The 25,972-nt window shown below is 37.3% G+C and overlaps 1 protein-coding gene across 1 annotated transcript in view; it reads right to left on the reverse strand.

Moving 5' to 3' along the window:
- The window catches only part of CUNH6orf118 (chromosome unknown C6orf118 homolog), a 47,586-nt gene extending 37,708 nt beyond the window's left edge, over nucleotides 1-9,878 (reverse strand). Inside the window, exons 1-3 of the mRNA XM_069070563.1 lie at nucleotides 9,178-9,878; nucleotides 3,308-3,430; nucleotides 2,334-2,393 (exon numbers count right to left, since the gene is read on the reverse strand). Coding sequence (XP_068926664.1) covers nucleotides 2,334-2,393; nucleotides 3,308-3,430; nucleotides 9,178-9,843 — 849 coding nt within the window. The 5' untranslated portion in view covers nucleotides 9,844-9,878. The remainder of the gene's footprint in view (nucleotides 1-2,333; nucleotides 2,394-3,307; nucleotides 3,431-9,177) is intronic.
- Between the last annotated feature and the right edge of the window lie 16,094 nt (nucleotides 9,879-25,972).

A 25,972-nucleotide genomic window follows, 5' to 3' on the forward strand; every position in this document is an offset into this window, starting at 1 on the left:
AGTGATTATTTGGCCAATTACCAACAGTGTTTTAAAACTCTCAGTCCTGCAAAAGATTTTTGTTTTGTTTTTACTATTTTTCTTTTATTCTGTGTAATGACAACACATTTCCCAGAAAAAGAGAGGAATTGACAGCAAACTGAATGTTTCTCAAAAGGATTTAAAAGGCTCTTTCTACCTGCTATAAAAGCTTGGTAATCCATTAGCACCTCCCTCATTCATCTTTATTATTTACTTTAATAATATTTTTTTCAGACTCTGCCACAATGCCTCAAATGTAATTTCACCCAGAATTTCTCTTGGTACCTTTGGCCCCCTTACCCTAGAACACCCATCTTCTCCTGTGGTCCCTCATCTTAGAACATCCCTTCACCATGTTGGCCCCTGTCTCCCATTGCTGAACTCTTTCCTGTGCTTCCACTTTGGGGGGAGTCCAGGCCAGCCAGCTTTAATTCTCCTGTTTCTTTCAGCATTCCACAAAGGGTACCTTCTTCCCACCTTTTCAGCCTCCTTTTTGAGTTTCTTTCCCTATTAAAATGTAAGATCCTTGAGGACCAGGATTCTCTTTTTGTTTTCATCTGTATTCCCAATACTTAGCACAGTACCTAGGACTGAGTAATTAAGATGCACCATATTTTATGGAGAACTCACACAGGGCAAGTGCTCACCTGGTGGTCAGTCAAAGCAATACAAGGACACTCTTGAAGCCTCTCTTAACAACTTTGGAGTTGTGTGACATGGGAGACACTAGCACAGGACCACCCAATATGGAATGCCTACATCAGAGAAGGACTGTGCTCTATGAGCAAAGCAAAATTGAAACAGCTCAAAGGAAATGCAAGATATGCAAATTTAGAGAATCCATTCCAAACGTTCACAAGGACTATTTGTGCCAGATGTTGCGGTATAGCATTCTGAGCTCATATTGGGCTGGTCGGCCACAGTCAGACACATTGAAACTTGACTCTAGCATAGTGATGTCATTTTGGTCCTGTTCGAGAACGAAGGACAACAGCCAACCAACCGTGTCTGGCACACAGTAAATGCTTCATAAAGTATGTTGCCTTGTTGCTTTACCCTCTAGATATACTTCAGCTTCTTATTTTCTTATATTTCCTAAAATGAAGCCCTTCAGAAATCCAAGGTATCAGGCTTGCACCTTTAGAGATAGAAATCATGGAGCCCAATAACTTCATTTTGCAGGTGAGAAAACTGAGATATATAAAGTGAAAATGAATTGCCTAGTTTATATAGTTAGCACTTGAGATAGAATTTGAACCCAGTTCTTTTTTTTTTTTTGCCTTTTTTTTTTGGAGGGGGGAAGGTAGGGTAGTTGGGGTTAAGTGACTTGCCCACGGTCACATGGCTAATTTTGGTGTTAAGTGTCTGAGACCAGATTTGAACTCAGGTTCTCCTGACTTCAGGGTCGGTGCTCTATTCACTGTGTCACCTAGCTGCCCGAACCCAGTTCTTCTTAACTCCAAATCCAGTACCTTGCCCCTACACTATACTATCTTATCAGTTCACTGGCATGTGGTATCAAACGTGAACTAAACTGGGTCTTAACAAAATCCTTTGGAGTCCAATGTTGAGGAATGATCAGCTCTGAGTTCACCAGCATAAAATCTGTGTTCATTGACAAGCATGTCAGGAGAAGCTTGGGGGCAGAGAAAGATGCTAGCTTTCCATAATCTCTTGTCATCTCTTTAAAGTCGCTCTCCTTTCCTTACATTGAAATTCATGTTGAAATTGAAAGCGCAGTTGAAATCTAACTCAGCTTCAGTATTTCTATGAATTGGAGGATTATGGTAAGAGATAGGCAAAATCAGATGTCACCTCAGGTCATTTCTATGTCAGATATTTTTATTTTCTTAGCTTATCAATTCAAACTACTTGGAGGAACGCCACTCTGAATGAGCAAGAACTTTAACACAGGATGCTTTTCAATCAGTTTTGAGTTCCACAATAACAAGAAATAAGGCAAAAGGTTTTGGAAAGTAGACATTCTTGTCCTGCTGCCATTAATTTGTAAAACCTATTTGTAGCTAATGCAGGAAAGGCTTGAATGCAGATGACTGCTAAAGAGTTTAAAAGCAAGCTCCTTCCTTAAGGAGGATTACTGTCCTTTCTTCACTACTCTTTATTACATTAACTTGTTTAGCAAACTTTTCCCCATAGTCCAAAGCTCAAACTTGACCTAAACATCAAAGACCCTGAAATAGTGAAGCTCCCAGACGGCTTTCTTGAATATGATGGAGAAATGATTCATGAACCACATGTTTCACTTGAACACTTAAACATCCTATTTTAAGAGTTTCATGAGTAGCTATTACCTTGTACTGGATGGAAGACTGGGAATCCAGAAGAATTGCCATATAGAGTTCATATTCATTCTAAATTAATAAAAGGCATTGAAAAATGTTATGAGACAAAAGGAGATAGTACACAGCTCAACAGAGGTTAAGGTAGTCCTTTCAGAAAATTTTATAAAAATCTCCTGACAAGGATTTTTACTCTTAATAAATTATGTTTCAAGCTATGACCTATTGTTAAACATCTTATTTTGTTATTTGGGTAATTTTTTTAATGCATTGTCGAAAAGACATTTCTCCAATGCAATGTCATTTTTCAGTGTTTCTTGACCTGGTACTTTATAGTATCAAGACCATATGACCTGATACATGCCTCATATAATTACTTTGTTCCACAAAGCCAATGCCAATGGACTTAATTCACAGCATGCTATCAATAGAAACACATTACAAAACCTAGAACTTTCTGCAGTGAGCCTCCTGTTGTCACTTTGGATTCAAAAGGGACCTTCTTATTCTAAATCAACTTCAGCAACAAGGATCATTTTTTTGTCATGAAATATTAATAAATTACAACACCTAAGGGTTCTCTGTTAAATATAAGAAATAATATTTGTTTAATTATGACAACCAATTACAACTTCTTTAGCTCATATTTCAAAGCCATATAAAGTATGTCATTTTGTTAGTGTGTGTATCTGTGCAAAGGTAGATTGCAACCCATCTATAACTTTACTGATGGTCTTTGAGAATTTCTGTGGATGAAGGAAAAAAAAAACATCCATTACCCTATAGCTGACCTTGGAATGAACCTCTTCAAATTTAGACAGCTAGTTATTTGAAGACAGATATAAGTCAGTATTTAGTGAACCTTACAATTTAGATTATGCCATGTGAAAATATATGAGCCTTTCTGATTGGGGTTTTGGAGGAAGGGTACTATTTGGGAAATTAAAGAATTAAAAAAAAACTTCAAATATCTGAGGTTATGTTACCTTCACTTCCTTCAAGAGGTCACCAAACATAAGAGAGCTGTTACAAATGTCCTCAAAAATGTTCCCAAACACATGCAGTCTGTTAAGTTGTGGGGAATCATTATCATGCATTTTCTGGAGTTCCTGGAAGAAAATCAGAATTAGCAATTCATTTAGGAGGCTTTCTTTCTCTGCAAACTTTCTTCCCACTATTCATCCTTCCAATCACTGAAATATGAGTTGCCTATAAGATCCTACTTTTGTAACAGAAGAAATATTCTCCTCTTACTCAATGTTTCACCAGCTATTTCCACTTATCCCTCCACCATCTTTTGCCAAGATCAATTTTCTTGCCTCTTTCATTTCCACAGCCAAATGTGATATCCAAGTCTATTTATTTCATATATAAACAATTATAAATTTCTCCTTCCTGACCTCCACCCTCTAGACTCATGCCTTTAACTAGGGGGGAAAGGTGAAAGTTCTTTACCAATCACTTGAACAATCTTAATCAAAACCACTGGTTCCCTGAGTACTTCACCACATTTCTGAGAGCTCAAACCCTCGACTTCCCCTAGAATTTACCTACCCCAATTTAGGACCTTGTCATCTTTTCTTGCATAGATAATTGCTGTGGCTTCTTAATTGTTTTCTCTGCTTTAGTATCACTATTTACCAGATATTTCTCCACCTTAAATTAATATTTTTACTTTAAGTATTATTAATTAAATTATTAGTTAAATTATTATATTTAGTATATTAAAATATAATTAGCTAAATTATTTTTAAGATACATTTTTGCCCATTGCACTCCCTCCCTCAAAAACTATCAGTGGCTCCCTTTTGTTCACAGAATTTCTCAGAGTTGAATAGGATGTAATAAGAAGTCTAACCCACACCTGAAGAAGAAACCCTTTTACAAAATTCCTGATGCTATGGCTTTGCTTAAAGGCAAATATTTACAATTTGTACTGTATTTACAATGTGTACTGACAAATATTTAACAGCTTACTTTGTATGTACCACATATTTTTTTAAATTTAATCTGAATTTAAAAAAATTTAATCTGAATTATTAACATTTTCTCTATCACTTTTTTTTAGTCTAGACAATCAATAAAACAATAAATTAAACCCTGATTTGTAGTGTTTTCTGATTTCCAGTTCTGATTCTCACGCTAGAAATCTATCAGTCAGCTCAGTAATCACTATGAGCTGGCTCCAAGAAACCCATGCTTAAAGACCTATAGGGAGGGGACACCACCTACTTTCCAATGCAGCCCAATCCACTTTGGGCTAACATTAAGTGTTAGGATGTTTCTTCCTTAAAGAGAACTGAAATTTGTCTTTTTGCAACTTTTACTTACCACTTCTTAGTACAAGCTTTCTAAAGCCAAGAAGATCAAGACCTCTTTCATCTGGCAGTGCTTCATACCTCTAGGCAAACATTTCCATTTCCATCACGTGATAATAGCTAATACTTCCATAGGGCTTTAAGATTTGCAAAGTGATTTACCTAAGTTACTTAAGACAACCCTCTGAGGGATGTGTTTTTATTATTCTCATTGTACAGAGGAGTAAACTGAGTCTGAGAAAAGTTAAGTGACTTGCCCAGAAGTTAAGTGAGGCAAGATTTGAACTCGGGTCTTCTTAACTTCAAGACCAACATTCTTTTGACTATATCACCTAGATGCCCTGATTCCTGTGTGGTATAATCTTGATAATTTACAAATTTGGTCACCTTCCTCTGGATGATTTCCAACTGAAAAAAAAATGGCCCTCTTAAAATATCGCACCAAGAAAGGAACACAGTACAAGATATGCAGAAAATATAGTATATCACCCCTCTAGTTTGGGGCATTATTTCTGTCTTAAAGTAACCTCTCTATTTGTCATCTGCTGACCTGCCTGGTTTCACTTCCAAGGCACATGTTACCCCTCCAGGATAAGCTCATCACTTTTAAACTCACTCCCACGTTGCTAACTCAGGTCTAATTGACTCCACTTCTCTTAGTCTCCTCTCCCCTCTGGTGGGCTAGAGGGCAGAGTATCAAATCCCTCACAATGCCTTCTTTCATAAAGGGCAGAAACTGGACTCTCAGATCACTCTACTTTGCATCTGCTGTCCTGCCAAGTTTCAACTCCATGGAATAAGATGCCCCAGCACCAGGGTCATCCCCCCTCCTCTCTTTCCTGCCTCTTTTTGTGTGTTGATTTCCCCTTTAGATTGCAAGTTCATTGATGGCAGGGACTATCTTTTTATAAATTGTATCCCAAAAGCTTAGGAAGGTGTCTGGCATGTCACAGGCATTTAATAAAAGTTTATTGGACTGGATTGGGGATACTATTAGCTCTCTTGGACTCCATGAGCCTCCCATGAAGTCTTCCCTGCCCCCACAATTCCATTTTGCTAGTTCTCTCTTGCTCCTCAAATACCATATGTCTATGTTGTATCTTTTGGAAGAATGTGCACCCTTGAGCGCTTGTGAATATTTTTTTTTCTGTCACCAACATCTAGGCTTTTAAAAATGAAAGTCTATAACAGACTATGTATGTACAGACACACAATCATTGTTAACAATTATGGTGACAATATTAATGGAAGATGTCTACATTGTGTTTCAAGTTTTAAAGTATTTTACATAGATTATCTCAGGTGATTCTCACAATAGCCCTTTGAAGTGGTTTTTACATTTATCTTTATCTCCATTTGATAGATGGGAAAACTGATTTTCAGAGATGGTGCAAACTTCCTCCTGGTTACAGGTCTATGTATATTAGAAGCATATTTAGCAGAATTTGAATCTCGTGGATAGAAAGTTGTAGATAATATAAGTTGTAGATAAGATGCCACTTTGCTGACTGTTTGTTGACTATTAAAAATAATTTGACTTGATACAGCTAAATACTACCTTAAAGTTTCTCCTTCCAAGAAGTTTTCTCTCATGCAGAGGTCAAAATCATACCAGATACATTAAAGATGGGCTAAGAGATAACATTGTTCAGTGACCTTCTGATTATTAATACAAACGGAGGCATAAAATAAGGAAAGGTATGCTCACCAAAGGTGATTGCATCTACTATTTAGGATATCCAGGACAAAGTACAAAGGGAAGAGAGATTCCCTATAAAACAGTGAGATGATCCAGAGACACCATTTTGTGGATGAAATTGTGCTTATTATAGTAAGATCCTGAACACTGCAGAAGGCCCTAAATCAAGTCTATAATGACTCAAAAAAATTCAGTTTAACAATACACACACATGCATACACAGAGAGAAGACAAACAAGTAGAAAAGGAATGACAATGCAGCGAGGCATAGGCTGTTAGACTGACCAAGCTGTTCCATTAATAAATATTATCTTGGACCATCACTATGGATAATGAACTGGGACCACAAGGGCAGAAAAGGAAGAAAAAGGACCGGATCATCTTTTGAAAATTGTGCAGTTCTTCTCCTTGTGTTCAAACTTCTCCTAGAACAAACCCATCTATTTAGCAACAATATTCTTGCAGAGCTGAAGAATGATTGCAAGATCACTCACAAGAAATACAGAGATATATTCACTGGGATAAGAAATAAGCTACAACATATTACTGATGGAAAATTGTTTAGGAGAAGCAACCTAAATGATACCATTGGAGAGTTGTGTGACTAGAATAGGAAGTAGATGACTTATGTGAGAGACAACCAACCCTAGTGGTATCTATGCACTATCAAGAGACTTGGGGAAGGCTCTCACTCAGCATATTGGGTAGCTCCCCGATGGAGGATTTATGAGATAACATAGACAAGGTGTGACCAATATAGATAAATTGTGAACTGTCCTATTGAAAAAAACTACCTAGATCAAAGAAATAACAGAGCCATCAAAGTACAGAAGTGTCCTCAGCGCTTTATTCAAAGTAGGTGATTAGCAACGGTTAGTTGAAATTAATTGAATTATTCTTTCTTAACTATCTTTCCTGTATCTTTGCTTGATGTTACTTAAACTATAACTTATTTTCTGTTCATTTTTCTTTTTATCTTCCACTTTATATTTTGAGCCTATCAATAGTAAGGACTAAAATTCTGTTAAGATTCTGATTCTATGTGAGATTACCTTTTTTTTTGTTTTGTTTTGGTTTGGTTTATTTTTATACCTAACCCATGATTTGGTTGGTATAGAGAATTGCTGTATAGAAATCCCATCTACCAAGGCAGTCAGTTAACTTCTGTGGTCCTGAGAAACTGATTAGATTAGATGATCTTTGAGATGACTTTTAGTTCTAAGTTTTCAAATGTCCTTTAGTCTGTTTGTCCTTTAGCACTGATTGCACTAGTTAAGCCTGGATTGCAACTATGGCAAGAGAAATTTAACAAAAATGGTAAACTAAGGCACATTTCCCTGAACAGGATAACATTTATGAACAGGGACATGCTGTCTGTCAATAAATATGTCAATGAATTACTTCCATTTGTGCCAAAGTCCTGGAACAAAAGGACAATCCCCCTTTAATAGATTTTTGGAGGTACAGAACAGAGTAGATGGTATCATGACACTGAAGACAACATGATTTGCTGCAGAGTTGAGGCATAAGGAACAATGTGATTGGTTGGAAGTTTGGTAATTGGGGCTAGCAATGAGTCCCTCCTCTCTTCAGAGTCCAGGTTCAAGATTGTGGGCCAGGCTTTTGGACAGCAAACCAGACATCATTGAAGGCTGGGTAGGTGGTATAAAAATTTTAGACCCAATTTCCATGTTCACATGCATCCCTTAAGGCCAACTAAATTCTTCAAGGCAAGAATAGATCAAAGATTAGCAGGAAAGCTGGATTTTTAAACTTAACCTATAACAGATCAGCTGAATTCTGAACCAATTGCAGAGATAAAAATATCATGACTTAAGCAGTCACAGGACAAAGACAATTGATATTAAATAGAATAAATAAATCAATGATACAAGATCAATTCAATCTTCTCACCACCAAGTCCTAAACATATGGGTCATGACTGAGTCAGTACTACAGAAATTCAATTCAAATCCAGAACTTTTTTTTTTTTTGGTGGGGTGGTGAGGCATGGTGGGCTAAGGTTTAGAGCATGTACCTGAAATCATTAAATGACTTGAGGTAAAAGAAACTGACCTTGCTTGATGTTATGATAGAATATAAGCTACTTGAGAACAAGTACCATTCATTATTTGTCATTGTATCTCCAGGGCCTAGTACAGTGCCCTGAATATGGAAGGTACTTAGCAAATGCTTGCTCATCAATTGCAAAGATTCATTGCTACTGTATTGCTCAATGAAATAAATTGGAGCACAAGATAGTTATGAAAACAATCCCAATGCTATCCTATGTCTTCTGAGTTCTTGATAATTTAACGCTTGTAACAATTGAAGATATTGCTAATGAACATCCATCTAGAAAGGTTTGGAAGCTTATTCAGCAGTCATCAATACAGGTATGCATTGTGTGCCAATTTTATTAGGTGGCGGTGGTGGAGGAGAAGGAAGTAGAGGAGAATGAAGAAAAGGGGGAGGAGGTGGATGAAGACAAGGAGGAAAACAAAGAAAAGGATGAAGGAAGAGAAGAAGGAAAAAAGAAGAACAACATCCAAAAAAAACAGGAGAAACAAGAAAGGAGGAGAGAATAAGAAGAGGCATCTATGTAATATTTTTAAATTTCTCAAGTCTTTGTATGTGCATTATCTGAACCTCATCACTCTGCAAAGTAGGTACTACAAATATTATTATTTCCATCATTTCCAGATGAAAGACCTGACACAAAGAGAGGTTAAGTGACTTGTCCATCATCACACAGCTAGCAAATATCAGAAGTGGTCCAATTTCCAGAATCTACAAGCTTTGGAGGGATGCCAAATTGGCACACAATAATGTTCCTTACCTGTTCCAACTTCTTTTCATGGGGTATCGCGACCTTAGCCCCAGTGAAATCACTTTCCACAAGATCTTGCTTTGCAACCACATCCTTTTCAAATTGCAAAAATTTAAGAAATTTATCCTTTTTAGTCACACCAGACAAATAGGAGCTAATAAACTGGTATTCGTCTTTGGAAGAAGAAAGGCACTGGCGACTATTTTTGCCTGATTTATACTTCAGCAGTCGGAGCTCTGGCAATTTGAGATCTTTCTTAAACATTTCTTCATGTAATTTCCTTCTCTCTTCTTTCAATTTTTGTTCAAGTGCTATATCAGAGATTGGAAGGCTAGGAAGTAAATCACTTTGTGCTTGAATGTCCAGAGTCTTCAAGAAGCTAGGACGATCAGAAGCATCTGAGACCAGAGCAGTATTAATGGCAAATTCAGACAAAGCATCTTCCATTTTTGCTGATTTCTCGTCAAATTGATCTTTTGATTCAGTTCTTTTGCTGATTGGCCCAAGGGAACCAGACCAGAAACGTCTGGGCTTACTGGGATTAAAGAGTTTATTGGGGTTCAAGTGTCCTGAGGTATAAAGTTTAACATCATCTCGATGAATTCGTTGTAGTTCATTTAGAAGCTCAGAGAGCTTCCACCCATGATTGGGGTTCAGCCTCGTAGAATTTTTCATCCTTGGTCAAACTGTTCAAAAGAGAACAAAAAAAAATTAAAGCCCACTATCTAAAGTTACATAGTAAGATGCATTTTTAATATTAATAATAGAAATGCCATATTTAAAGTCTACAAAGTAGAAGCCTACAACCCTGAGAGGTGTGGCAAGTGTTCTTATTTTAAATGTGACAAAAATTGAAGCTTATGGTAGGAGCCAAGAGTTGGACTTAGGTCTCATGAATACAAGCCCACCACTATTTGCAAAGTTAGATGTGATCTTAAAGACCATCTAGTGCCCTTTGTTTTACTGAGGTTCTGAGAATTTTAATGAATTGACCAGGGTCACACTACTACTAAATCTAGGAAGCAAGATTTGAAAATCATTTCCCCTCCTACTCAACATCCTGCTAAGTGCAAATAGGTCATACAACCATGTTGATTAGGTTCACTGGATGGTCTCTAATCTCAACTGGGCTCTCAATCCTGCAAGACATTTCTTTCCTAATTAATTCTATTTCTGAGATTCTCCACAGTTTGAGTCTACAGTATAATATATTAGACCCAATCTTTCTTTCTCAAGTCTTCTATTCCACCTCCCTTCTCCCTGTGAAAAGAAAATCTCACCTGCTACCTTACTGAGAAAATAAAGGACCATATTCTTCCCCCATTCCTCCTCTCAAAAATTTTTTAATGTTTTTAAATTTAAGTTTAAATTTAAATTAAAAGTTCAAGTGTAAACTCCATTCTCTCCTAATTTATTCTAGTCTCTGATGAAGAGGTGGTCTATCCCCTTGCCATGACCAGCCCTCCATCTGTGTTCTTGATCTCATTGAAATAACAACATACCTTACATCTGGCCCCTTGTCTTCACTCACACAAGCACAACCTGACCTCATCACCTCTTTCCCAGGTTATTTCAATAGCTTCCAAATTCATCCCTCTGCATCCAGTTGCTCCTCTTGCCAATGCATCCTTCACATAGTTGCCAAAATAATACTTATAAAGCACAGAGCTGCCCATGTTGTTATGCTGCTAATGGAGTTCCAGTGCTCCCTACTCCCCTGAGGACGAGTTCTTTAAATTTTCTTGTGTGTCATCCCCTTTAGCAATCTGGCGAAACCTAATTGACCTCTTCTCAGAATAATTTTTGTTACATAAATTCACTATTGAAGGAAATGCTAAGTTTCTGTTAGAGGTTAGTGAAAATAAAGAGGCAATTTTTTTTCCCCATCCAAGTTCACACACTCCTTGAAATCCATCCACAAATCCCATGTACTCTAGCTTATGAAACACTGCTCTAGGATAAAATACAAAATGTTCTGTCTGATATTTAAAGCCCTTCATAAAACTTAGCTCTAACCTACACCTTCAGGTTAATGGGATATTATTCTCCTTCAAGCAATCTATATCCCAGGTAAATTGGCCTAGATGTTGTTTCCCTATACTTGATATCCCCCTTCTCTTCTCTGTTCCTTTACATAGGCTCTCCTCCATGCTTGGGACTCCCTCCTTTTCCCTGCCTTCTGAGATACCTAGCTTCCTTCAAAGTTTGACTTAGGTCAGGTGTGGGTCATGTCTATAATCCCTGCTATAGGAGAGGTTGACACTGTTGTATTGCTTGAGTTTGGAAGTTCTGAACAGCAATGGAATAAATCAATCAAGTGTCCACGCTTATATTGAGTATTTGGAAGCCTGAGGCCTAAGGAGGGATGCACTGGTCCAGGTCAAAAAAAAAAAAACCAACAAAAACCATACCCATCAAAACTGTGAAAATCAGCAATGAAATCAAGGCCATGAGTGGCTGGCTGACACTGCATCTGCAAGGTGGAGGAGACAGAGACACCCAGACCACCTGCACTCCTCCCCACCCAAGAAATGTCACTCCCTAAAGAAAGCCTGTCCAGATTCCCCAGTGGATAGCAGCTTTCCTATAGAAGCAACTTTTTAATCTACTTCAGTATCAGTTTGTTCAATTTTCTTGTTCTCTACTCCCTGCCCTGAGAGTAGAAATGGTTTGTTTTTGTTTTGTTTTCTCTAGCACCAAACACAGTTCCCTGACTGTACTATCATCCGGCCTGCATCTCTCCATCTTCTCCACAAAGACCATATAAGAAGTTCAAGTTATAAGCAACCCACCTGCGAAAATGAATTAACAAATAATCTTATACTTAGAGCTCATTTATTTACTACTTCAAAACAATGGCACTTCTTATTTGTTACCACTGAACTAACAGAAATAATTTTCTTTAATTCCTAGTTTAAAAATATATTTATAAATTAATCTATTTGAAAATGTGATTGTTTAAGACAGTGATTCCCACTCCAAATTGTTATATGGAAGAGCAAATAAGATGCCATTTTCTGCCTCCTACCTCTCTGGTTTCCAGGGTCTCAGCCCCTGATGTGCTAAACAATTCAGAAGACAGGGAGCATGGAGCTAGAGAAAAGGGGAAGCTGAGGATGGGAGGAAAAAGAAACAAAGAAAAGGATTGGTTACTTTTACAAGTAAGAAACAAGGACTTTTGCTAACATAATTTTTCTTTGACCCTAAGTGTTTGCCATGGACAATCAGGGGTTGGAACATTGAGTTAGAGGAAAAGAAAAATTGACTTTGGACCCACCCTCACAGCAACATGACAGATCTTTTGAGATATTTTTAATATGCAACCAATGCATATTTTAGCATCTGAAAACACTGCACTGGTTTACTTTTCCCCCAGATTTTATGTTTTCATCATGAATCCATGATTATATCATTTCTTTCTTCATCTTCATATCCTGCCCCCTACTCCCACCCCTTGCACAGTACCTTGTACATAGAAATTTCTTAATAAATGTGTTGAATTGGTCCCTTGAATTTTATCTCTGACACCTTGTAGAACTTATAGTTGATTTTTCTCCTGAAAACTGCCCTTAATGAATCATCTTTTCATTCCTTCTCTTCCAGCCTTTTTTCTCTTCCTGGGGGCTACTGTGGATAGCCAATCAATACAATATACTGAAAAAAAATGTAACATCTTACCTTGGTTTTTAAATTTGGATGCAAAAAGGGGGAGGGAGGAGAACAAAGCATTATTAAGTCCCTACAATGTGTTGGCCACTGTTCTAAACACTTTCCAGATATTTTCTCATTTGATCTTCTCAGCAAACCTGGCAGGTGCTATTATTATACCAATTTCCCTTATTAGACCCATGGTTAGTTGAGGAAACTGAAGCAGACGGAGGTTAGGTGACTTGCCCAGGGTCACAAAGCTAGTAAATGTCTGAGGCTTGATTTGAACTCATATCTTCATGTAGCCAAGTCTAGAGCTCTATTCACTGTACCACCTACCTACCTCTTCACAAGTACATGATGGGAAGACATGACTAGTTTAAAATGGGGAAGCACAGGATACTAAATGTAGTCTAGTATGATTGTTCATAGGGCAGTTAGATGGTGCAGTGTATAGAGTGCCAGGCCTAAAGTCAGGAAGACTGATCTTTCTGAGTTCAAATCTGGCCTTAAATACTTACTTGCTCTGTGACCCTGGGCAAATCATTTAATACTGTTTGCCTTAGTTTCCTCATCTGTGAAATAAAAAAAATAAAAATTAAAAAAAAAACTGAAGAAGGAAATGGCAAACCACTCTGATATCTTTGCCAAGAAAACCATAAATGGGGTCATAAAGATTCAGACATGGCTGAAACAACTGAACAACAGAAATGGTTCACATTTTTTTGTTCCACCAATCACATAATAATAATATCAATAACAACTAAACCAACATGTTTTGTGATCCCCAGAGTAATTTAATATAATACTTATAATTCCTTAAAATTATTTCCTCCTCAAGGTAATGATTTTTTAAAGCACAATCTACTTGGATTATTATTGCAAACCCCAAGGGGTTCAAGAACCACTAATTGGGAATAACTGGTCCAGTTGAAAATCCACTGGGATTGATGTCAGAAACCTATTTTATGCTAATGATGGGGTACAGGCCCCAGTCAAGACCTTTGCCCCTTACTCCAAAAGAATTTGGGTGCCATTTATCTTAGGGCCCTGCAAAATTCCAGGTTGAGCTCTCCTGGAATTTACCCACTTGATCTGCCCTTTACCTGAGGCTATAAGCCTTTCTTTATCACTATGCCCACTTCTTTGTTACCCTAAACCTAGCCTAGAACTCCATTGTCTGTTATCTCCAGATTACCTTTGGCTGCTTCCCATCCTTAATGTTAACTTGGTTCCTGGCCTCCAGATATCTGGTCACCCTAGTCTACAGGTGGCTCCCATCTATTCCCATCAAGATTCTCCCTAGATTCCTTCTTCCAATCACTCCAGACTACTTGGCCAACCCTTAGATCCCTCCCACAGTCTTTCTGTATATAAGATCCATCTAGGCCTCCATGAAAGCACTCAGATTCAATCAGGCCCACTTATGTCAGGTTTACAAATGTTCAGATTCCTTAAGAGTCTGGTCAATATGGCAAATTTTTAATAAACTTTGTTTTTCAATGCCTAAAAGAAGTCTTAGGTCGAATTCATCTGGGCAAGGATCTGTGTGTCACTATTTCAGGGTCCCAGCATCTCTAAACATCAACACTACCAAGTATAACTTTGGGCAAGGCCCTTGAATTCTGACATTCAGTTTTTTCACTTGAAAAAGCAGGAGGTTGGAAAAGATGGTTCACTCCAATTCTAATTTCTACTTTCTTAAATTAAAGAACAGATTTGTGAAGAAAATTGGCATCTAACTTTTGGAAATAAGCTATATTCTCCAGTAAAAGTACACTTCCTGAGTGAAGAACATCTCCAGTTTCAGTTTTGTTCCCCTAGCACATTTGCATAATTTTGAATTATGCAAAACCCTATAATTTTGAAGGTCAGAGGTGTTAAATACCTTGTTGCAATCTCTTAAGTCTAATCCACCAAAATGGAATTTGAACTCAAGTCCTCTGATTCCAGGGGCCTGTGAGTCAGATCCATTGTGGAACTTCTCATACTATGTCCAAGGAATTCAAGGCACTTCAGAGAACATCTTACTATCCTTGCAACCCTATATGTCAGGGGAGGAAAATGGTAGAGGAAAGTGCCTTGAACAAAGTAGGCATTTTATAATTGTTTGTGAAAGTGAAAGTGAGAGGTTTTCAAGGAGAGTTTATACCCACTCAGGAATGGAAACACAAAATGTAAACCATTAAAAGCAAAAGTGGAAGTTGACTCTTCCTCTCCTTCCCACCTGCAGGACTGCCTCTGGGGCTCCAAAGTAAAGATAATTGAGTAGCTAAATTACAATTTGCCTTTTTAAAATTTAAGAATAGCTTTAGGGAGGGAGTTCTTTGCCTCTTCCACTTCCAAACAATCTCCTAGGATCTCATTAATTTGATAATTCCTCACAATGAATATATGTATGAATAAATCAAAAACCATTCATTTAAGGGTTTCCTACTAGCCAGACCCTAAAAGTGAGACCATATTTGCCTTCCAGGTGTTTATATTCTAATAAGAGATAACTACTGTGGCAGAGCGGTAGTCATGTGATATAAGGTCCTGGAGGATCAGTTCTTTTATGGGACAATAGGATTATTGATTTTATTACTGTGGTGATTGAAAAAAGGTGTGCTAGGCAAGGTTAAGATGGCGGATTAGAAGCATGACCTTCCCACAGCTCCGGCCTCCACCTTCCCCAATCCATGTAAAAAGGGGACTTTAAACAAACTTTGGAGCTGCAGAACCCACAAAAAGATACAGAGAAGCTAACCTGCCACTGAGGACAGCCTGGCAGGCCCGCAGGAATCAGCCAGCACAGCACTCTGGGATCTGAGCCCAGCCCCAGCCGAGGCTTTAGCCCCAGGGCGGGCAGGCCTGACAAGCAGCTGGCTGGCCAGAGGGATCCCAGATCAGCAGCAGCTATGGCTGTTTCCAGATTTATCAACACATAGATGTGAAGGACAAAGTGAGAGGTCAGTGCAGTCTGGACTTTGCGACCCAGTAATTGGGAGTGCGTGGCTTTTGCCCCCGGGGAGGCAAGGAGCCACTGAGACACCAGCACAGCCAGCCAGCGCCACTGGTGACAGCTTCAGCTCCTGGCCTGCAGAGTGAAGGGGGACCAAGCACCAGTCTGAGGGGTAATTGCTCTTTCTTTAACCAGCTTGTATCTGAATTGCAGTCTAGATCCTGGGGTATGTGTCCAGCTTGCCAGAGTGTGTGGAGACGTCAGAAAGGGCACCCATCTAACACTTCCTGTAGCTGAGAAAACCCCAGTGTTTGGGACGAAAGTTTCCCTGTCTGGTGGCAGAGTCCTACTGTGGCAAAAAGCCCAGGGGTCAAGTGACTGAGGGGCAACATGACCAGGCAAAGGAAACAAAGTAGACAGAGGATTCCAACATTAGACTCCTATTTTGGGGACAACAAGGAGCAAAGCATGGAACAGGAGGAAGACAGTGAAGTCAGAACTCCTGAACCAAAAGCTTCAAAGGATAATACGAGCTGGTTACAGGGCATAGAGGATCTTAAGAAGCAGATAAGAGAAGTGGAGGAAAAATTGGGAAGAGAAATGTGAAATGAGAGTCAACAGTATGACTGAGGAAAATAATACCTTAAAAAACAGACTGACTCAAATGGCAAAGGAGGCTCAAAAAGGCAATGAGGAGAAGAATGCCTTAAAATGCCGAATTTGCCAGATGGAAAAAGAATCTCAGAAGCTCAATGAGGAGAATCATTGCTTCAGAATTAGATTGAAGCAAATGGAAGCTAATGACTTTATGAGAAATCAAGATGCTGTTAAACAGATTCAAACAAATGAAAGAATAGAAGGCAATGTGAAATATTTCATGGGAAAAACCACTTACCTGGAAAATAGATCCAGGAGAGATAATTTAAAAATTATTGGACTACCTGAAAGCCATGACCAAAGTAAGAACCTAGAAATCATCCTCCAGGAAGTTCTTAAAGAAAACTGCCCTGATGTTTTAGAACCAGAGGGCAAAATAGAGGTTGGAAGAATCCACCGATTACCTCCTGAAAAAGATCCCAAAAAGAAAACTCCTAGGAATATTATAGCCAGGTTCCAGAATTCCCAGATTAAGGAGAGAATATTACAAGCAGCCAGGAAGAAACAATTTGAATATTGTGGAAACACAATCAGGATAACCCAGTATCTGGCAGCTTCTACACTGAGGGATCAAAGGGCTTGGAATATGATATTCCAGAGGTCAAAGGAGCTGGGATTAAAACCAAGAGTCACCTACCCAGCAAAACTGAGTATCATGTTTCAGGAGAAAATATGGTCATTCAGTAGAATAGAGGACTTTCAAGCATTCTTGCTGAAAAAAAGAGAGTTGAATAGAAAATTTGACATTCAGATACAAGAAGCAAGAAAAGCATGAGAAGGTAAACAGGGAAAAGATATCATAAGGAACTTATCAAAGTTGAACTATTAACATTCCTGCATGGAAAAACAATAATTGTAACTTATGAAACTTTTCTCTGTAGTAAAGGGAATAGGAATATATATATATATGTGTGTGTGTGTGTGTGTGTGTGTGTGTGTATACATATATATATACATGTGAGGGTATATGGGCATATGAATACATATGTGAATGTGTGTATATATATTTACAGGTATACTAGATAGAGGGCACAGGACCAATTTAACAGGAAGGAATGATACTTAAAAGGTGAAATTAAGAGGTGAGAGAGGAATATAATGAGAGGACCTAGGGACAGACAGAATGTAGTAAACTATCTCATATAGAAGAGGCAAGGGAAAATGGTTACAATGGAGGGGAAGAATAGGAAGGCAAAAGGGAATGGGTCAACCTTATTCCCATTGAATTTGGCTTGAGGAGGGAATGAAATATACACTAGGGGAGGAAGGGGATGAGAGGGGGCATGATGGAAGAGAGGGCAGGCTGAGGGGGGAGTAAATAAAAATTAATACTATTTTATATGTATTAGGGAAATAAGATATACAGACACTGGGGCATAGAGATCCACTGGAAAAGTCGAAAGGGGTATGGGAGAAAATATGGGAGAGAGCAGATTGGAGGAGGGGATATCCTGTGGGACTGCTATTTTGGGGCGGTGGGTAGGGGAAAAAAGGGGAGAAAATTTGTAACTCAAAATCTGGCGGAAATGAATGATGTAAATCAGAAGTTAATAAAGCATTTGAAAAAAAAAAGAAAAGAAAAAAGGGGTGCTAGGCAGATGGGAAGATGATTCCTGGGCTCTGGTGAAGTGTGGTAGGAGATACCATAGGATTATATTGGGTTAAATAAATGGTACATTCCACCCTCAGTTTAAGACAACTCAGCCTCGGGGCAGGAACTCCAAAGTTAAAGAGATAAATTTCCTTTGATCTATGGGCTGGGTAATATAGTTCCAGCACTGAAGGAGCTGGTCCAGCTCAAGAGAAAATGAGCACATAACAAAATGGCCAGAATGTGATTAGAAGGTCTGGGCCTTAATCAAGGAAAACCTCCCATGAAGGTAATTACCTTAACCCCCTTCTTACTGAGAGAACAGAGGGAATTCCTCCTATCTGTCTCTAGTGACCTGCATTTCCTGCTAGGTAAAGAGTAACTGAGAGTCAGGGTCAGATCTTGACCCCTTGGTGTACCAGTTCAGCTCAAGTGCCTGGTCTCTTATCTTATCAATGACCTTGTGATGTGAGATGCCAGCCTTGGTTTTTCACTTTCAGTAGAAAAGTCAATCCTCTATTATTATGTAAGATTAGAGTATTCCAGAAACAGCCTGACCTGGTCTCCCTGGTACTTCCAAAACTCTGCAGTTAGCTAGGAGAGGGGGGAAAGGATTTCTCCCTTCCAGCTACAGCCCCCTCCCTCCTCTGCATCAGGCTGTTCCCTAGACTTCCAGTTTTCCTATCTGCATTTTTTTTCCTTTTCTGAGCAGAAGTTGAACACATGTGATCCTGAGGATGGACCCTTCCAGTCTTGTGAGTCACCTTGTGAGTAATTCTGAATTTAGGAGTTCCCAGGACACTTAGGTGCTGGCCTCCCATAGAGAGATTTCCTCAATGATGTGTAATTTAGGGAGATGACTGTGCTGCTGCTGAATGAAGAAATCCATGTCATAGGAATGTAAGAGATCTCTATTTATCTGCTCAATCTCTATGATATTGCTGCAAGTTTAGACAGTGGAGATTCAGGTAAATGTAGAATAAGGAAAATGTTATTTAGAAGTTCCAGAGGCTTTACCTAAGTGGGGAGCCGCATAAGGGGATACACTAAGGATGGGCTTTTTATTTTTATTTATTTCACTCTTTCAGGAGCTCAGGTGAGTCCTTTAAATAAAGGCTACTTGGGACCCAAGTTATATATTGAGTATTTTTGTGAGAGTTGAGGATCTAGCTACCTAAATTGGGAAAACCCATAGCTAAGCCATAGCTAAGTTTTATGGAGTCTTGCTCTGGGGCCAGAACAATGAGCCAAAGAGAAAGATAATGATTCCTTTGGGTCAGCTTTCCCCTCTTCCCCTCATGGATTTAGAATCCATGTGGACCCAGAGTCCATGAGTTTTGTGATGGGGTAAAGTGAGCAATGTGTGACTTTGTTATGTACATATATTGTATTCGATTTTCTATGTAGATAAACTTTTGATTCTCTCCAATGGAAAAATAAGCTTCTGAGGACAGGAACAGTTTCATTTTTTTTTACTTTAATGTCCCAGTGCCTAGTGCTTTACAAGTAATAAACACTTAATAAATGCTTAGTGAATGAATGAATTTTTCTTTGGTTCCTTTGAAATCTGAATCATAATGCTGACTGTTAGCCCTCTCTAGAGGAGTAACCTGGTAGTCCTTTAATTATACCCTCCATCCTACTGAAATAGCCATCTTTCTTAATGAGCATAGCCATACTCCATCTCCAATGACATCTGCTTTTACTGCTCTTTCTTCTGGTGCATCAAAACTATCTGCCAGGAAACAGGCTTCCTCACAAGATCTAGCAGCACAGCAGATTTCTTTCAGAGATGAGACCAGTCATCTGCTCAGTGGCAGCCCTAGGTAAAAGCAGGAAGTAAGCAAGGTGTGTCACCTCTCCCACTCTGCTGGCACATTTTCCCCTCCTTTTAGGACCTCTTCTCCTTCCATGTCTCCAATCCTGAGACCTGGTATTTCACCCTTCCATCCTCTCAGGAGGAAAATCATCTGAAAATGGTAATAACAGATCACATGTGTATAATACCTCTTTATGGGATTCTTATATACTTGATTTTATTGAATCCAAATGCAGTTTTTAAACTGTCAAGTACAATTATTTCATGTATTAACCAGTCTTGTGTCCTTGACTATATTATAACCTCTTCTCCTATACTCCATGCCTTGAGCATAATATTCTGTCTCCTGATTCTGTGTGGTTTTACTGGCTGCCCCAGATTGCAATCTTCTCTTTCTTCATCTCTGACTCCTGGCTTCACAGGCTTCCTTCTATTGTTAAATCCCTTCTAGAGAAAATCTTCTCCTGTTCCTCTTAATGCTAATGCCTTTCCTTTAGGATTACCTGTAAGTGATCTGAATATATTTAGGCATATAATAGACACTTAATAAATGTTTGTGGGCTCCATTTTTTTTTTTATTTAGTGATGATAGTTTTTCAGAGTCTAGAGTCCTTTGTTACACTAGGTGGCACTGTGAGACAAGGTTTTGCTGTGTGATGGCTCTCCCTCCAACCTTCAGAATTTGGAAATTAATCAGCCAGGTATGGCTATACCTATCTAGCCTACCATTTGGCAACTTCTGCACCCTTGATTCCATCCCTGCAGAGAACAGGGAGGAAAGAGGAAGGAGTGAAGGAGTATATGCAACCTAATAGTACCTGCCTTGTTCCAGATAGAAAAAAAAAAGGACCTCTGAATCATTTGTAGACTAGGATTTAAAAAAAAAGAAAAGATCCTATTTAGTTCTGTCTTTAGGGAAATATTATTAATAATCAAAACCACAAGATTCTCTCTTACTTTCAGATCAGAGCCTCCAAGTCAAAATGAAATAAATGCATCAGAAAGAAGTTATGATTCCTCATTTTCAGAGGAAATAATATAAAAAGTTTAATGAAATTTTAAAATCATAGACAAAATGTGTGCTAGCAACAGTCACAGGGGGAGTTAAACCTTTCACAGCTTTTCCATAGTCCCTGCATTCAGTGATAGTCACAGAGAACAGTTCCAGTCTATTCCAATCAGCCTCATCAAAATTCTTTTAAGAGGCAAAGCAGGGAGTAAGGGAAATTCTAATCAAATCAGCAAGTTATTTTTAATTTCCATTCAAAGGAAATAGTATCATGAGACACTCCATTAGTTTTTACCAGCAACTCTTCCCCTTTCTTGCTCTGTTGTAGACTTTGCTCCAAAGTTCTTCAAGAAGCAGGACCATCTACCCAGCTCAGATGTCATAATTCCTATCACTCTCAGGATGGGAAGAGAACAGTGTGTCTGTCTGTCTTTGTCCCTCTCTATATACACATGTACACATTTACATACGAGTACATGAATGTATGTGTATATGTATGTGTGCAGATATATGTGGGAAACATTATGAGGAATTTTGTTTCCACAGGACTAAAGTAGTCCTATCTTGGAGTGACAGCAGAATGTGGGAAATTCAAATGGAAGCAGCATAAAAGGGATCGTATCTTTCTTAGTTCCTGTATTCTCCATTCTGGAGGTACTCATTCACTAGGAATGTAAAATAAATGTAAAATAAGGGTAATGAAAACCTTCCTGACTTTCCAACGAATATTGTTTATTCCTAGACTAAGTATGTTCCTCACATACATTTCTCTTCTCTGATTTGTCCCTCTCTGGTTTGAGTATAATTAGGACCATATTTTTCTTACAAAGGAGCTTGGTAAGGCTCATTGTTCTTAATCTTTGAGAGTAATTTTTGAAACATTCACATTTTTGAAACTAAATATTTGATATAATTTACTTATAAATCTATTTTAGCAGAGTTTCCTCCCTTTGTTAACTTATTTATGGCTTTCTTGATTTCTCTTATTATCTAAAATCTCTATTCCTTATTTTCTTAACATGCTATTTTATATTTTTAGAGATAAGAATCCATATTATTTAACTTCTAAGTTTGGCTAGTATATAATTCTATACAGTAGATATAGATATATATGGTATATATCGACTATATAGTATATATATAATATATATATATATTTTCCAGTAACTACTCATCTTCTTTGAGGTTCATGCAATGCATATTTATTATTCAATCAAGATTCTAACAGCAATTATCTATTAATTTTCTTTTCTTATTAACCAAATTAGCTATCAGTTTGTCAGTGTTGTTAAATTCTTTGTTTTATTAATCATTTCAAATTTTTGCTTTTCATCCAACGTCTTTCTGCTCACTCCAACAGAACTTTTAAGATTTCTTCTTTTGTGTTTGCTCTGGGTTTTTTTTTTTAATGTGTTCATTTATTGGTTCAGCTCATTAATCTTCGGTTTTCTATTTTGTTAATATATTTCCAGAAGTATATCCACTGAGGATTGCCTTAGCTTAATCCCCAAATTGTTAATATTATCCCATTGCTATTGTTCTATTTAAAATATGTATTTATAATATTTATGATTTCTTCTTTGACCAACTCATTATTTATGTATTTTACTTAGTTTTCAATTGGGTTCATACATTTAGATTACTTTCCCTGAATTAACTGCTATGTTATATTATATTCTGACCTGAAAATTATGTTTAAGATTTCTTCCTATTTACATTTATAATTTCTTTGTGTCCTAATTCATGATATATTTCTGTAAAGATACTTTTTAGTGCTGAAAATATCTACATTGTTTAATGATCCCATTCAGAAAATAACAAAAATCTACTCACCTCTGTTTTCCTTTATACCTACTGTATTTATCTAGCTCTGAAAGATGAACATTAAGAACTATCACAATTATTGTGATACTCTCAATGTCTTTTGTCATTTTTCCTTTAAGCAATCATGCTCTATGTCATTTGGTCCATCTATATTACACAATGATCTAATTTCATTGATAATTCCTTTAAGCATAGTATAATTTATCTCTTAAAATATTGTCAATTTTTATTGCTGTCTTACCTGACATTATGATTGCAGTTTCTGTTCTTTTGGGACAGTTCTTTTTTCCTTACCCTTATTTTCATTTTGTGTGTGTCTCTATGTTTTAAGATCTTAATCTTGTAAGTAATTAATAGTTGAAGTTTCTTTTATCTTTTATTTTATTGGAAAGTTCATGTTTGAGATAATGGTGTTAGGTTTGCATTTTTACTCTCAATTTTTTGGGGGGGTATCATCACTTCTTTTTTCTTTCTTTTAAGTCAACATTTTGTCTCTGTGGTTAATTTTGCTCACACCAGTTTGATCCAGTTTCCTTCCACTTTCTTCCATAACCTCTCTGTTCTTCTTAACCTTGACTTTATTTCAATTATTACTCTCTTTAATATTTTTCCTTTGTCTTTTTAGCTTTTTCTTTCCCTGCCCAGATAAGAGTTTAGCATCCTGTTTGTGCCACTCTCTCCTCATCTACTATCAACATCAGTAATTTTCATTTTTAGCACCCTTTTCAGGGAAGTATTTATTTCATCTCTCTCTTAATTCCTTTCTCTTCTATGCTATTCTAAAATACATTATTTCATTTATAGGTCTTATGCTTACATGTTCATTTTCTTTTCTTTTTTGTCCCTGATACAAAATAGGTTTCTGGAAGGTAGAAATTTTCTATCTCTAATTTATTTTTGTTTGTCTACAGATAGCACTCATTCCCCTCTCCCCCTAATTTAAAAAAAATCTGTGTAGTTTTATTCTTGGAAGAATTAAATCCTGAAGAAGGAAATGTGGTGAGCTGGGTGTCTATATATATATATATATATATATATATATATATATATATATATATAACTTGACATGGGGGATAGGCTTCCTCTGTGACTTTACTTTTACCATTTGCCCATCCTAAGGCTAGTTAATCTTAAGACGAGTTTTTTATCTTCCTAAAATAAACTCATCTTCCATAGTAGGTGACCTTAGGGGACCAGTAATTTCCTTTCCTAGGGGTGGAATACAGCTGTGGGAAGCATGATCCTTGCTCTAATGAGGGGATCTTCTAAGGTGCTCTTTCCCCCTGGTTAAAGTCCATTGTAAGGTTGCTTTCTTTCCATTCATCCCTATGTGGATGCATATTAATATCTCCCCCATCATTTCCTCTCTTAGGGAAGGTCCCAGATTCTGTTTCCCCATCCCCCTATCTTTTCTACTTATTTTTCTTTCCATGTTTTCCAACAGCATTCCCCCTATACTCTGACAAAATGAGAGAGTGAAGAAGAAACTTCTACCTTACCTCTCAAACTCTAACTGGGCAAATATGCATCTCTGCCTCCCCTTTGTCTCTTGTCTCCTCGCTGCCCTGGTGACTTTCCTCTGTGTTATTCACACCATCACAAATATATATACACACACACACACATACATATTATATATATGTGTGTATATATATTTATATTTATATGCACACATTCATATACAAGGCAACATAGGTTTTAATCACTGAAACATTACATTCTGTAAACTCCTTAGGTCTTTATCTCCTTGGCTTTTGTACCTAGATGTCCTTCTTTGACTCTCAAACAGTGTGAAAGGCTGTATTAAAAAATAATAACCTTGTCTGGTCTTAGAAACATTAGTACACGGATTTCACTGCTTAGTCTTTTCTGCTACTTAACTGTTATTTACTTTTCTTGTATTTCTTGTTCTGAAGGGTTTCCATATTGAATATATTGACCTCAGTTTTTCTTTTGGACCAACAACTTGAATTCCTCCTTTTTGTTGAAAGTCCATTTTAAAAAAGATTATTAGGATCCATTTTGTAAGATATTATTTTGGGATGCAATCCAATCCTATTTATTTTAGAAGACTATATTAAAATATCTTCTTTGAATCATCAGAGATGAAGAATATTCTAAGCTATCCAGAAGGATTTTCTTTAATAACCCAAAGTCTTTCTCTATGCTGCTTATAACATTTGTTTTTTGATATTGAAATTCTTAGTTTTAACCACAGAAGTTCCTGGTTACTTAAATTCACATCACAGGTGAACAATGGATCTCAATAATATGTGTTTTCTTTTTATTTTCAGTATTTATGGACAATTTAATTTTTTTTTCTTGAGGCATATTATTCAGACATTTCCATTAAATCTGAGTCTTGATGTTTTCTTTGATCCTATCTTTAAAGTCATTTGCTTTGGCTTGCATAGAATGTATGAGATCTCCCAATGCTGTTATCTTTTCATTTTCTTACATAAAAATTTACTTCCACCTTTGTATTTTTAACTGATCTTTATTTTTCACAGGATCAATCATTTTGGAGAAATTCTCCATCAAATGTTCTAAATTGTCTAATCATTTATTTGTCCTACTAATTTCATCTTTGAGAGCTATGCTTAAATTCTACCTTATTTCCCAATGTTCTTTTAATTATTTAAAAAAATATTTTATTTCACTTCCTAATCATTCTGGGCTTTCTTATTTTTCCATATTTTCTGGGAATGCTGTAGAATGCCCATGCTTTCTTTTTAATAAGGAGTTTGAGGTCTCTATGACTGATGGCAAAACTATTCTTTTCTAGTCTTTTTTTTTCAAAACTAAATGACTGTTTTACCTCTACTTTGTTCAGCTCATTGTTGTTTTAGAGCTAAGGCTAACCCCAACCTTTCTTTTTTGCATTTTTTCCCTTTTGTACTTTTTCTTCTTTTCTGAGTAGTACTATATCAGGCTCCCTCACTATTTAGTCCCTCCAACTAATGTCTCCTCCCTTCCCCTCCCCCATCCATACCACTGGGATTTGGTGGCTTCAATAACCTTATATTGCTGGAACAAGGTGAGGGGATAATTATATTCTGATATATGGAAATTTTATGAGGAGAAGAACACATCTGGATTTATAAAACTTCCTTTTCCTGCTAGCAATTTCCTTTCATTATATTCTTTTCAACTTTGTACTGCTATGTGTCTCCCAATCTTTGCCTGTTCTCTCTATTGCTGGAATAGATGATTTCAATACTCTCTTTCCATTAAAGGTATGGAGATGGGAGTCTGGTTACAGAAACAAGATAGAAGGAAGAAGCAAAGTTGAAAATCCAGCTGTCTTCTAGC

The sequence above is a fragment of the Petaurus breviceps genome, unplaced genomic scaffold, assembly GCF_028583685.1.
Source record: "Petaurus breviceps papuanus isolate PSGF00001 unplaced genomic scaffold, PetGlider_PUasm1.0 90808, whole genome shotgun sequence".
In the NCBI taxonomy this organism is placed as follows: Eukaryota; Metazoa; Chordata; class Mammalia; order Diprotodontia; family Petauridae; genus Petaurus; species Petaurus breviceps.